The following is a 13230-nucleotide window of genomic DNA, read 5'->3' as shown; positions in this document are numbered from 1 at the left end:
TGCAGAGAGCTGAAATTATGGCATGTTCTCTACTGTGGGAGTTTAGGTGTATTTTATTTTTTATTTGTTTTCACAGGAGGTTGTTTTTTTTTATTTTTCTCAATATGAGTAGGCTTATTGCAATGAACAACATGTTGACATTTGTATTGCACTCTCTAAAACGTCTTACTTCCACCCTACACTTGGTTACAACACTCTGTTTCAAATTGGTTCTTATTCTGTATGATGAAGATTATACTATAGATGTATTATATTATTCAGGGACTAAGAAATTGGGAGCAAACTAGTATTTTTCTGCCTCTCAAACCTTATTCTTGCTGTCACTTCCCTCAAACTCACTGTCCTCACTTACAGTGTGATTATAACTGTTGGATTATGCCAATATAATCTGCCTATGTAAATTGCATTTTATTTCAGTGGATTATTCATAAAAAGTTTTTTTTTTAAAAAGACCATAGACCTGCTTTTTACACATTACATCGCATTACAAAGTGAAGTGTTGGAAGTGTGCAGTGAAGGAAAAAGAAAACATCTTTATTTTATATTCATATATTAGTATTAGTATTTTTCTCAAAAACGTATCAAATATGTTTCTTTTGAGGTTTATGCACATGTACATATTTTTATTCCCAACGTCTGACTGGAAGCGACGTGCGTCCAGCTCTGCGCAGGCTACTCAGCGCAACACGACGCTTGTGAAGTTTTCATGTACGTACCTTGGTGGAGACGGACAAACTCAGCGATACCATTAGCTAGCTAACATTTCCCTGTGCTGTCAAGATAACAGTACAATGAGAGATATTCTGCAAGAGCTGAATAGCAATTAAGTGGCCGACATATTACTAGAAACACGTAAGTGGTGCAAAGCGACTTTACTATCTTGCTAAGACTTTGCTAATAAAGATATCGGTAATAGCTAACATTAGCGAAACACAACCAGCATGATACACTCGAGGCTTTGAATTAGCCTGTGCCTGACCTACAGCTGGGACGTGTCAGTGTTATACTAGTGGTGCAGCATACAGGATATTATCTCTCTCATTGAGTGTAATGTTTTTGTTTAATATGTTGCTGATTACCAAGGTTGACAAGCTAATATGACACGCTAGCTACCATTAGCTGTAACGTCAGCTAACAACAACACTGACCTGTGTAAACAACCCAGGACACATACACTTTCTTTCCAAGTATGGCCGTTCTACTTGTTATTCATTTTCGTAATTGCATTTGTTTTAATAGTAACCCACATCGTTTTTAGTAAAGACATTTCATTTGTTTTCTCTTTGCAGACCAGGCCATCCAAATGGTGATCATGTCAGGCACAGCCACTGTGCTGCAGCAGTTTATCAGTGGGCTGAAGAGCCGAAATGAAGACACCAGAGCCAAATCTGCCAAAGATCTGCAGCACTATGTGACTACAGAGCTCAGAGAGGTAACTGATAAAGGAAACATGGATGTAATAGAAAAAGCTATAGAGCGGTCAGCTTTTTACACTGTTTTAGGAGTGGATTTAAATGGTAAATGGACTTGTACTTATACTTACTTGTACGTATAGCGTCTTTCTAGTCTTCTGACTACTCAAGGCGCTTTCACAGTGTTTGTCACATTCACCCATTTATTCACACTGATGGCAGTGGACATCTACATACCATCTAATCTAATCTGACCATTCACACCACATTTACACACCAATGCACAGCACGGGTTCAGTGTCTTGCCCAAGGACACTTCGGCATGTGGACCGGGGGAGGTGTTGAAACCGCCAATCTCTTGAATGGAGGACAACCCACTCTTCCACTGAGCCACAGTCGCCCCAGACTGAAGAATTTTTAGACACTTAACTTTTATGGCAATGTAAAAAAACTAACATCCCCAGTTTAGCCTTTTCTGTTTACATTTTTTGTGATACTGGTTTCGCACCTTCCACAGTTAAGCCAAGATGAAGCCACTACATTCTACGATGAGTTGAACCACCACATATTTGAGCTGGTATCCAGCTCTGATGTGAATGAGAAGAAAGGAGGGATTCTCGCCATCGGTAAGCCACAAACATTTCTGCGCCAAGTTTACTAAATTAAACTCACTTACAACTTTTGACTCAATTTAGGTCTGGTGGAATTAGCTTGATATAACCTACTGCTCTTGATGTATGTCACATTTAAATATGTATGTGTTAAACGGTATGTTACTGTGACTCAATCATTTGTTCCAGTGAGTCTGATTGGAGTCGAGGGAGGCAATGCCACCAGGATCAGCCGTTTTGCCAATTACCTGCGCAACCTGCTCCCCTCCAGCGACCCTGTGGTGATGGAGATGGCCTCTAAAGCCATGGGACACTTGTCTATGGCAGGGGACACCTTTACTGCTGAGTATGTGGAGTTTGAGGTGAAGAGGGCCTTGGAGTGGCTGGGAGCAGACAGAAATGAAGGAAGACGCCATGCTTCAGTAAGTGACTGGCAGTCAGCAGGGGCTGTGTTGTTTCTTTGTTTTTTAAAAGATTTTTTTTGGCAGTTTTCAAGCCTTTAATAGATAGGACAGAAAGGAAATGGGGTGAGAGAGAGGGGGGGGGGGGGGGGTGGGGGGTGGACATGCAGCAAAGGGCCGCAGGTCAGAGTCAAAGCTGTGGCCGCTGCCTTGAGGACCTTCACATAGGCGGCTGCTCTAACCACTCAGTCACTGGCCGGCCAGGGCCTGTGTTGTTTGTTGTTGAAATACCACCACTTCTTGGTTGTGTTTATGTGTTGGGGATGAGGGCAGAGGATGGTTTGACTCAAGACTTGAGTTTGTTGTTTTTACCTTGTAAAGCAGCATCAGGCATATATTCATGGCTGGTCTACCTTTCCCAGGATTGAGAACTCCCACATTGCTCGGGCGACAGGAGAAAATAACCCCCTTATTTTTAAATATATGATTTTTGCTGAAAGATTTTTCTTCATTATTAATTTGAAAAAGTGACAGGGTTCATATACTTTCAAGCAGCACCGTATTCATGCTTACTCTGCGCAGACATCAGCATGCAGAATGGAAATGTTTGAGGCCACAAGAATATTTGGCATAAACACTTCTATTAACCCTTAAAAATTTGATGTCTCTTTTCGTTTTTGATTGTTCAATTTCCTGCCAAAAAACAGGGCAAACTGATGGTTTTCTCTGTAAGATGAGTTTAGATGCTGTTCTGATTTGCAGCCAGAATGAGTGTCTTCAAATAGGTTGATTAAAACAAGTCTATTTTCTATGGGCAAGGTCGAGCTCACGTCCATGGCTAATCACAATCACAAAGATATCTGGAGTACTTTCATTTAAACGGCACAATTTTATCCAAACACATTAACTCACAGTATTTCACCCCCAGATTCCTTGACTTGATTGTTGACCTGATGAATAGAAAAGGAGCAGCTTGAAGCAACTAAATATATTAATGTGATATATACAGATGATGTTTATTCAGCACAGAGAGAAGAAATAATGAAGATAATCACAAAGAAGTTACTAGTTGTTAAAGTTGAAGGTCACATAGTTATTACAGTAAACACAATATTATTTTCCAGTTGCACATTGATTAATTCTAAGAGATGAACTTTAGAACTTTGAAATAATGATGTCTGATTTACAATGAAAAGAAACAAACCCCAAAAAAGGCAATTAATGACTAGTCATACAATTATTTCCTATCTTTTCCAGGTGTTGGTGTTGAGGGAGCTGGCTGTAAGCGCACCCACCTTCTTCTTTCAGCAAGTGCAGCCCTTCTTTGACAACATCTTTTACGCAGTATGGGACCCCAAGCAGGCCATCCGGGAGGGGGCTGTAGCCGCACTGCGAGCCTCTCTCATCCTCACCACACAGAGGGAGACCAAGGAAATGCAGAAACCACAGTGGTACAAAGTAAGACATTCCTGTGATCTCCCTAAAGAAGTATCTTACGTACATGGATTTACCAGGGAACGCTTATGTCACTGTTATCGGAAACATGAGTGTTTGTCTTTTCTGTCACAGCAAACCTTTGAGGAGGCAGAGAAAGGCTTCGATGAGACTTTGGCCAAAGAGAAAGGAATGAATCGTGAGGACAGGGTCCATGGTGCTCTTCTGATTCTGAATGAGCTGGTTCGCATCAGCAGCATGGAAGGAGAGGTGAGGGCTGAATTCACTGTGGAAACAGTCTAAGATCCACAAACAAAACATTCCTCTCACTGTATCGTCTCTATGACAGCGCATGCGTGAGGAGATGGAGGAGATCACTCAGCAGCAGCTGGTCCATGATAAATACTGCAAGGAGCTGATGGGATTTGGAGCAAAGCCCCGACACATCACACCCTTCACTAGCTTCCAGTCTGTGCAGCCACAGCAGTCAAACGCCCTCTTGGGTCTGCTGGGCTACAGCACGCCTCAGGGCTTCCTCAGCTTCGGAGCCACCCCAGCACCTGCCAAGAGCTTGCTGGTGGAAAGTCGATACTGCCGGGAGCTGATGGAGGAACGATTTGACCAGGTGGAGTTTACAGGAGAGGTCTGGCCCTTTCCTAGAAGGCAAAAGTTGTTTTGGTGATTGCTTGATCGCACAATTGTTGTGTTAATTATTTGTTTTTCATGCCTTTGCACCCATGACAGTCAGAGGCATTATGTTTTCGGGGTTGTCCATTTGTCCCATTCTCTTACATCTGGCACAAACGTCAACCCTTACCCCAACATTGCAGCTCTACACTTTTACCTGCATCCTAGCTTAGTGTTTTTGTTTAATGGCTGGTTCATAGGACGAAAGTCGTAAGTCGTATTTTTCCTTCAAAAGTCACATTAAAAATATTTTTTGACATTGCAGCAGGATCATGAGATTGAACAAGTATGTGTAAAAGGTTAAGGCCAGTGCTGTTTTGAGCACCTGATAAAGCATAGTTGACACAAGTGTTTATGTGCTTTGTCCAGGTATGTCGGTGGGTGCTAAAATACAGGACCAGTAAAAACCCTCTTATCCAGATGACTATCCTCAACCTCCTGCCACGCCTGGCTGCCTTCCAGCCAAATACCTTTACAGGTGGGACAAGTTAATGTTTGAATGTAACCCAGCTGAAAACAATCACATGCAGCCATGCATTTTTTCCCCAGAAATATATCTGCTGTCCTAATATCAATGGGATTTTTTTGATATATTGCTTGCAGTTTGTCTCAGTCTGTTGGTATATGTCTTGCAGCCTACAAATCCCTAAATCTGTGTTTAACCATTTGCACTGTGGTTGTTCCATCCACTTTGCAGACCAATACCTTTCTGACACTATGGGCTACCTGCTGGCCTGTCTGAAGAAGGAGAAGGAGAGGACGGCAGCTTTCCAGGCTCTGGGGCTGCTGGTGGTGGCCGTCAGGACAGAAATCCAACCGTACCTCACAAAGATCCTTGAGATCATCAAGGCGGCCCTGCCACCAAAGGACTTTGCACACAAGTCAGTAATGAAATACATGACATTGCTCAATTCAATTCAAAAGGCTATATTGGTGTGAGAGTGTCAGTAACACATACTTATACAATTTGTCCAAATATGTATAAAGTAGACACTAAACAGTAATACAAACATAACATTGATTTATATTATTTAAATATATATATATATATACACAAATATATACATACATACATACATACATACATATATATATATACATACATACATACATACATACATACATACATACATACATATATATATATATATACACATACATACATACATACATACATACATATATACTGTATATATATATATATATATATACATACATATATATATATATATATATATATATATATATATATATATATACATACATATATACATACATACATATGCGTACAGTTTATCCTGTATTTGTGTGCATGTGTGTCTCTGTTTACTGTCAATTATATTTATTTATATGCAGATGTCAATATGTTTGATTTGTCATTTATTTTTTTATTTTGTTGTATTGTAATAGTTATTGTCTTGCCACACAGTTTTTGTATGCTTTTCTTTTCTCACTGGGCTCTAATATAATCGCTGCTTCACATGTTTTAAGATCTCCAAGTGCTTGTTGAATTTTGGGATACTTACCGGTACTATGAAATGAAAAGAAAAGAGACTTACCATGACCGCATGTGTTTTTCCCTTGTCAGGAGGCAGAAGACCATGCAGGTGGACGCCACAGTGTTCACTTGTATCAGCATGCTTTCCAGAGCCATGGGTCCCAGCATCCAACCAGACATCAAGGAGCTTCTGGAGCCAATGCTGGCTGTGGGCCTCAGGTACTACAGAATGGTTTCACCACTATGCTGAATAGTTCATCTAACAGGGTTTTATCATTGCTTAGATTAGATTTTTGGGCTTGATTTATAAAAACACCACAATGCACTTCTTTGCCCACACCTAAGATGACACTGATGATGATATTGGGATATTTGTCCATTTTGTCCTGTTCATCCAGTCCTGCGCTGACAGCAGTGCTGTACGACCTGAGTCGTCAAATCCCCCAGTTGAAGAAGGACATCCAGGACGGCCTGCTAAAGATGCTGTCTCTGGTGTTGATGCACAAGCCGCTGCGTCACCCCGGCATGCCCAAAGGCCTGGCTCACCAGCTGTCCTCGCCAAGCCTTACAAACATCCCCGAGGCCAGTGATGTGGGCAGCATCACACTGGCCCTACGCACACTGGGAAGCTTTGAGTTTGAAGGCAAGAACCTTGCAGAAGACACAGATTTAAAGAAGACTATCAAGTTTCAGTTTTTGTGTTTATTTTCAAAGAAACATAGGGAAGGAGAATCCACAGTCTGAAAAAAATGCTCACACCTCCATTTCTGTTGTAATAAACCAAAGTCCCTTTATCTTAGATTTGGTCAGTAGAGCAAATTGATTTTAAATATAGGCATTACAGCCCTAAAAATCATAAAGCCTGGAAAGAAATAACTGATGCAGTTAATGCCTCGGTTCCTGCGCATCGTACATTCAGTGAAGATGGAAAAAGTGTTGTTTTTAAATTGAATACACTATCAGATATATTCGATTTGAGCCACAACAGGGAGGAGAGCACATGGTCTGTAAGAAATTACCCATTTGATCGCAGGTAAATGGGTAAAGTAACGCTTTAAGTGAACTGCAGAAATGGCTGGAGTGGTTTTGTTGATGGGTATGTACATGTTTCCTGGACCGGACCCATGGAGCTTGAGACAGCGAACCACTGATGTTGTCACCTTCTAGTGGATGGTGGGGTGGGTTTGCCTTTTGGTGCAAAAACAAGCTGTGGTTACGCTAGTTTTACACATGCATTCATTAGTGCAAAAATACATGCTTATGATTATCTACATTACTGCAGTTACTTGCCTTAATTTACCTATCTAAAAGGTAGTTTGACTCTTTGTTCTATTTCCAGGACACTCCCTCACCCAGTTTGTGCGCCACTGTGCTGATCACTTCCTGAACAGTGAACACAAGGAAATCCGGATGGAGGCTGCTCGGACCTGCTCACGCCTCCTTACTCCCTCTATCCACCTGATTAGCGGCCATGTTGTCAGCCAGACTGCTGTGCAGGTTGTTGCAGATGTGCTCAGCAAGCTGCTAGTTGTTGGCATTACAGACCCAGGTAACGCATGAAAGAATAAAAAAAAGGGGAGGGAAGGTATAATAGTAACATGATATGAGTATAGTTTGAAAGTGGTAATGATGTAGTGTGAAAGTTATGAGAATGCAATTTCTCAAGACAGCATTTGATTATAAGAAATGTCGCATTTGTGGTACCCGTTAACAGCTGTGATGACCCATGATGATAAAGGTTGAGTCAAAAGGACTGACTTTTTTCACTTCCCTGTTCTGCAGATCCAGACATTCGATACTGTGTGCTTGCATCACTTGATGAGCGTTTCGACGCTCATCTCGCCCAGGCTGAGAACTTGCAGGCCCTGTTTGTTGCATTGAACGACGAGGTGTTTGAGATCAGAGAGCTGGCCATCTGCACAATCGGACGCCTCAGCAGCATGAACCCTGCGTTTGTCATGCCCTTCCTACGCAAGATGCTCATCCAGGTAGGAGAGGCACAACGGATGGACACTATGAGTAGTTTAATGATTGTATTAAAGGTTCTATATGGATTTTTGTCCCACTTTTCCAACTAAAAAGATTGAAACAATCTCCCTCACTTCCTTATTGGCACTTTTTGGCATTTTCTTCCCTCACACAATTTGGTATTTCGACATCCCTGCTAAGATCAACGCCAGATGTTTAACAGCTGAAGTACAAGTCTCAAATTTTCCCATTTAATGTTCAGATCTGGGTTACAGTCTGTCCAGTCAGCTTTTATAATGGCATGGCGATGGTTTCCACTGTGGTTACTCCTGTAAAAGGAAATTATGGTAAATAAAAACACAAAATTAAGATTTCTACCATCATGCACATCTATCAATACATGTTTATTCTACTTGAAAATATCACTTGTTGTTTCAATTGGACACCTTTAGATGGCAGCAAAGGCTGTGGTATTATGCATATCTTAAACATCCAAAGATTTCCTCTATAAGACAGAGTAAAGGTTTTATTTCATAAGACCTTCCTCCCATGACACTATTATATACACTATGCATTAACCTAACCCTAACCCTTTGTTCCAGATAGAGAAGAGTGGTTGCTTTAAACTTAACTGTGAACGTTGCAGATCTTAACAGAGTTGGAGCACAGCGGTGTCGGCAGGAACAAAGAACAGAGTGCTCGAATGCTTGGTCATCTCGTGTCCAACGCCCCCCGCCTCATACGGCCATATATGGAGCCCATCCTCAAGGTACAAGTCTGCAAGTTCTCCATTGTAAAGGTGTATGAATGAAAACTAGGTTGTTAATTGAGAGGAGCATGTGCACTCAGTTGACTTTCTCTGAATAATAATAATAATAATAATAATAATTGTAATAATGATAATGATAATACTAGTGATAGACCAATTACTCAGTCGGCCGATTAATGACATTTTGAGATAATTGGCATTGACTGCACTCACGGGGACGACAAACGATAATGTCTGCAGAGGCAAGCCTTCAACCAGCTAAAATAGCTAGTGTGGCTGAAAAACTCTTTTATGGGTGTCCCCAGCCCCCACTTCTACTACCAATGAGTAAAATATCAGATAGTCATTTGGGATGATTGTGGTTGTGTTGACTCATGCAAGTTAAAGGCAATAAACAAATAAACAGACCAAACAGACCAAACAGAGACAACGCAGACAATAACAGGGTTAAATAAATGTTCATTTATGTTCAGCAATTTTGTGTCTCATTTGTTTTATCAGTATTATTACATTGTGGTATTCACTCTCATTAAAGAAAAACAAACATGATAACAGCCATGTATATCCGCTATCGGCCGCCCTGCTCTCTTAATATGGTTATCGGCCTTTGAAGAACCCATATCAGTCGACCACTACTGTTTACAGGTCTTGTGAAGTAAAATAAAGAATTCAATGTTATAGGAGGACTCTTTTAATCCCATTAAAGTCTAATTTCCTGAAGCGCTCAAAAGATGTTTTTTTTTCTTCTGATTTTTAAATTAACGGGGATCATTGGGTTTCAATAGATGAAGTGACCCTGTTACCTTTTCCTTTTGCAGGCTCTCATCCTTAAGCTGAAAGACCCAGACCCCAACCCTGGAGTGGTCATTAGTGTCCTTGCGACCATCGGCGAGTTGGCCCAGGTAAGGCTGAGAGTTTCATTTTCTTGAAGGCCTGTGTATTATATTGATTCTCTTGCTGCTGCTTAATGAAACCCAATAAATCTCAACATAATTGCTGCCCTGTGCACATTATTGCATTTTTTTAATCTCTCACATGAACTATTTAAATGCAGGCAATCTGAGTGTGTCCTTCTCTGAGGTGAATAGGTCAGGGAGGGTAGAGCCCCACCAATGGATATGTACCTTACTCCACCCCATCCAGGTGGTTAGATGGCCCCCACAGAGGGGTCAGGAAAACAAAATTAAATGAAAGCAGACTCTGCAGACAGGAGGTATTAAAGTAGACCAAAGTGTTCATGATTGACTCCATGCAGGAAGAGACCCAAAGCTCAGCTGATCAGGAACCAGCACAGGAAACAAAAAATGTAGGGAACACAGACAAGAGTCATTAAATGCCATGTCAACTTGTATGCTTTGTAAAAAAAAAAAACTTGTACTGGTATCAAAAAAGCAGCAAACCCACCATCACCACCCAAACTGGAGCTTTGTAATGCTCCCCTTTTTTAGATGTTCAAAGATCTTAGTGGCAAAAAACTGGGCAGGGTGTGAGATTTCCTTGGTTTTGATTGGTTCTCCTGTGCCTACCCTGTCAGGTGAGTGGCCTGGAGATGAGGAAGTGGATGGACGAGCTTTTTCCAATCATCATGGACATGCTGCAGGACTCTTCCTCACTGGCCAAACGTCAGGTACGCCAAGAAAATAAGCATCTGCGTCATCTGGTTCTAGTTTTCCTCGTTTTCTAATTTCTCCTCAGCACTAATCCAAGTTCTGTAAAATATTTCTTGGGGACAGTAAACACACGTCTACTTCAGTAAACATAACTGGATGCCATCTAGAAACGTTTAAAGTAACTAAGAAAGCACTTTGAGAGCACTGAGCTTCCGGTATTTCCTGTTACATTAATAACAATAACATTGTCTGAATTGATAATAATAAGCACATTAGCTCAATTTTACAGAAAATCTAATGTTTATTTGGCATTAAAGTTGTTAATGAAAAGAGAAAATAGTCTACTTTTCATTTGTCAAGTGTTTAATTCACACAGTATATATATATATAGTATAGAACAATAGGCTTTATCATTTGGTTATGTCATATACGTAGACTATTTATTGATTGAATTAACAGATAACATGCCGTATCGTGATAAATATTGTTATCGAGATATGAGATGACCTATATTGGGATAGAAGATTTTGGCCATATCACCCACCCATATAACTTTGGCCATATCATCCACCCATATATCAACCACCCATATAACTATAACTAACTAGCCGTATGACTTTTCAATAAGGGACTGAATGTGAACTGATAGCAGGGGGGGACAGACGGTTAATGTTTGTAAGTTTTATTTTCACCTGTTAATACAAATAAGATGGAACGACAAAAATACAACAAATCAAAATAAAATGAAATGGTACTTTTTATTACAAGGATGGTGAAGTAATGCAAAAAAGTGCATCTCAAACATTATGCTTTAGGCTTCATGTTAGAAAAAATCTTAACATAAGGACCAGTTTGGAATCAAAATCAAGTTATAATAAGATTACATTTATTCTTGCACTAGAAGAGAGGAGGAAGACAGTACACTTCAAATCAGTGTCTAACATGTTCTGAAGTCAGTCTTTGTGAACCCAGTCAGGTGAAAGAGAAAGAGTTGTCATGGTTATATATTTTTAAAACACAGAATGTTATCTCAGCTTTTCCCATAGCTATCCGCCGTCTCGCTGTCTCACCTCAGCATGCACTGCGTGAAAGGTCACTTTCTCACAGTGTAACACAAAACAATTTACGCAGCCGGACTTCACACATATAACAAATCCTAATCTGTCTACATTTTTCTATAACCTCTCTATCAGTGGCAATGTTCAAAGAGAATGTCCCCTTTGACTTTCCACCAGGTGGCGCTGTGGACCTTGGGCCAGCAGGTGGCGAGTACAGGTTATGTTGTGGAGCCGTACCGCAAATACCCCTCCCTTTTGGAGGTGCTGCTCAACTTCCTCAAGACGGAACAAAACCAGGGCATCAGGAGAGAAGTATGCACCCCTTCTTTTCCCCACCGTTTTTTTAGTAGGAGTGTGAACCCAAATCTTTCCTTTAGTGACTCAATATGAGGCCAGAAACACTACCTGTCAACATATACTAAACAAAAGAAGGTCTGTTTAGTTGTATTGACTTTGACTGGTGAATTATAATCGCAAAATACTTGCAATATGAGGCTATGCACATTTTCCATAATTATATGGAACTTTTTCCTAAGTCTTGAGCTGTGATGGAAGTGATAATTGTCAAAGTTTGCTCCTTTGCCAATTACATCATGAGTCTTGGAGAGTGCATTGTCACTGTGTTAAGTGTGTTGCACGTGCACATTGACTCCAGCACTATGGGTCGACTGATATTAATAATCAAGGAGACAGGTGACCGATATTTGGAACTCATATATTTACATCTACAGTAAAAATTACAATCTTAGGAAGTCTATGGACTGGAAGTTTTGATGAGAACCCTTTCTTTCATCATGACAATAGACAATGATCTTGAATATATTTCTAACAACCTTGGCAGTCAAATCAAAGTCAAGTCTGAAAGTGTTGATGAAGCTTTCGGTGCTATTATATATATGCTCCAGAGGATAAACACCATTCAGTGTAACATTGCTAACTGTGTGTGCTGTGTCCAACAGGCTATCCGTGTACTGGGTCTTCTCGGAGCCCTGGACCCTTACAAGCACAAGGTGAACATTGGCATGATAGACCAGTCACGAGACGCCTCTGCCGTCAGTCTCTCTGAGTCCAAGTCCAGTCAAGACTCAGGTAGGCCACTATTACTAACCACAGTTTTGGTTGCAATTTTCCATCACACCTTCGCGGGGGGGAGCGCCGTTGAGCCATTTTGATGGCCAAGATGGCTGCAGCTGATTCTGAACTTTCTGTTCAAGTGTTGTTTTCGATTTCTCATTGCAAAAACCTGATCTGAAATCTGATCAGCGCTACGTCATATGTTCCGTCCCTCTGATTGGTTGTAGGTCTGTTCAATTGTGTTTATTGGACCCAACAACTCCAGTTTTAAAGGTCATAAAACTTGAAGAAGTGGCGTAGCATTTTAGAAGATTCATGTAAATGTCCTTCAGAAAAGGGATCTGAGATGTAAAACAAGGCATTTGCAGTCGGTCATAATTTGATTTGGCAGTTTTTGTGCAATATTTGGATTTCTAAAATACCAGCTAAAGATTAAATTGCCTCCATTTTTGTCATACTGAATGATTTAGTGATGCAAAACAACCGAGAGAGTCACAGATCATATGATTTAGCAGCTGCTCAGATTAATATGAGAATTTAATACTTCACTCAATTGAACATTAGTGAAAAATGAAATAGAGTTATACACATTTTCATGTTTAACTTGAATACACACACAGAATCCCCTCCGTTGGTTATAGGTCAGTGCTGCGGAAAGAGCTGGGATTAAAACACTTTTGAAATCTTGCAGCACAATTGTTCTTTGGT

At 40.6% G+C, this 13230-nt stretch overlaps 1 protein-coding gene across 1 annotated transcript in view; it reads left to right on the top strand.

The window, feature by feature from the left end:
* The first annotated feature begins 727 nt into the window (after positions 1–727).
* mtor (mechanistic target of rapamycin kinase) overlaps positions 728–13230 on the top strand; it is an 88986-nt gene continuing 76483 nt past the window's right edge. Inside the window, exons 1-18 of the mRNA XM_083919474.1 lie at positions 728–852; positions 1290–1432; positions 1930–2038; positions 2213–2445; positions 3682–3882; positions 3994–4128; positions 4208–4483; positions 4915–5023; positions 5243–5426; positions 6134–6262; positions 6442–6686; positions 7383–7592; positions 7826–8031; positions 8658–8780; positions 9599–9682; positions 10315–10407; positions 11626–11760; positions 12408–12537. Of these exons, the coding sequence (XP_083775600.1) occupies positions 1304–1432; positions 1930–2038; positions 2213–2445; positions 3682–3882; positions 3994–4128; positions 4208–4483; positions 4915–5023; positions 5243–5426; positions 6134–6262; positions 6442–6686; positions 7383–7592; positions 7826–8031; positions 8658–8780; positions 9599–9682; positions 10315–10407; positions 11626–11760; positions 12408–12537 (2731 nt within the window). The 5' untranslated portion in view covers positions 728–852; positions 1290–1303. The remainder of the gene's footprint in view (positions 853–1289; positions 1433–1929; positions 2039–2212; positions 2446–3681; positions 3883–3993; positions 4129–4207; positions 4484–4914; positions 5024–5242; positions 5427–6133; positions 6263–6441; positions 6687–7382; positions 7593–7825; positions 8032–8657; positions 8781–9598; positions 9683–10314; positions 10408–11625; positions 11761–12407; positions 12538–13230) is intronic.

The sequence above is a fragment of the Echiichthys vipera genome (genome assembly GCF_963691815.1).
Source record: "Echiichthys vipera genome assembly, chromosome: 9".
Taxonomy (NCBI): Eukaryota; Metazoa; Chordata; class Actinopteri; order Perciformes; family Trachinidae; genus Echiichthys; species Echiichthys vipera.
The sequence above is the reverse complement of the archived record's forward strand: the minus strand, read 5'-3'. Positions and strand labels throughout refer to the sequence as shown.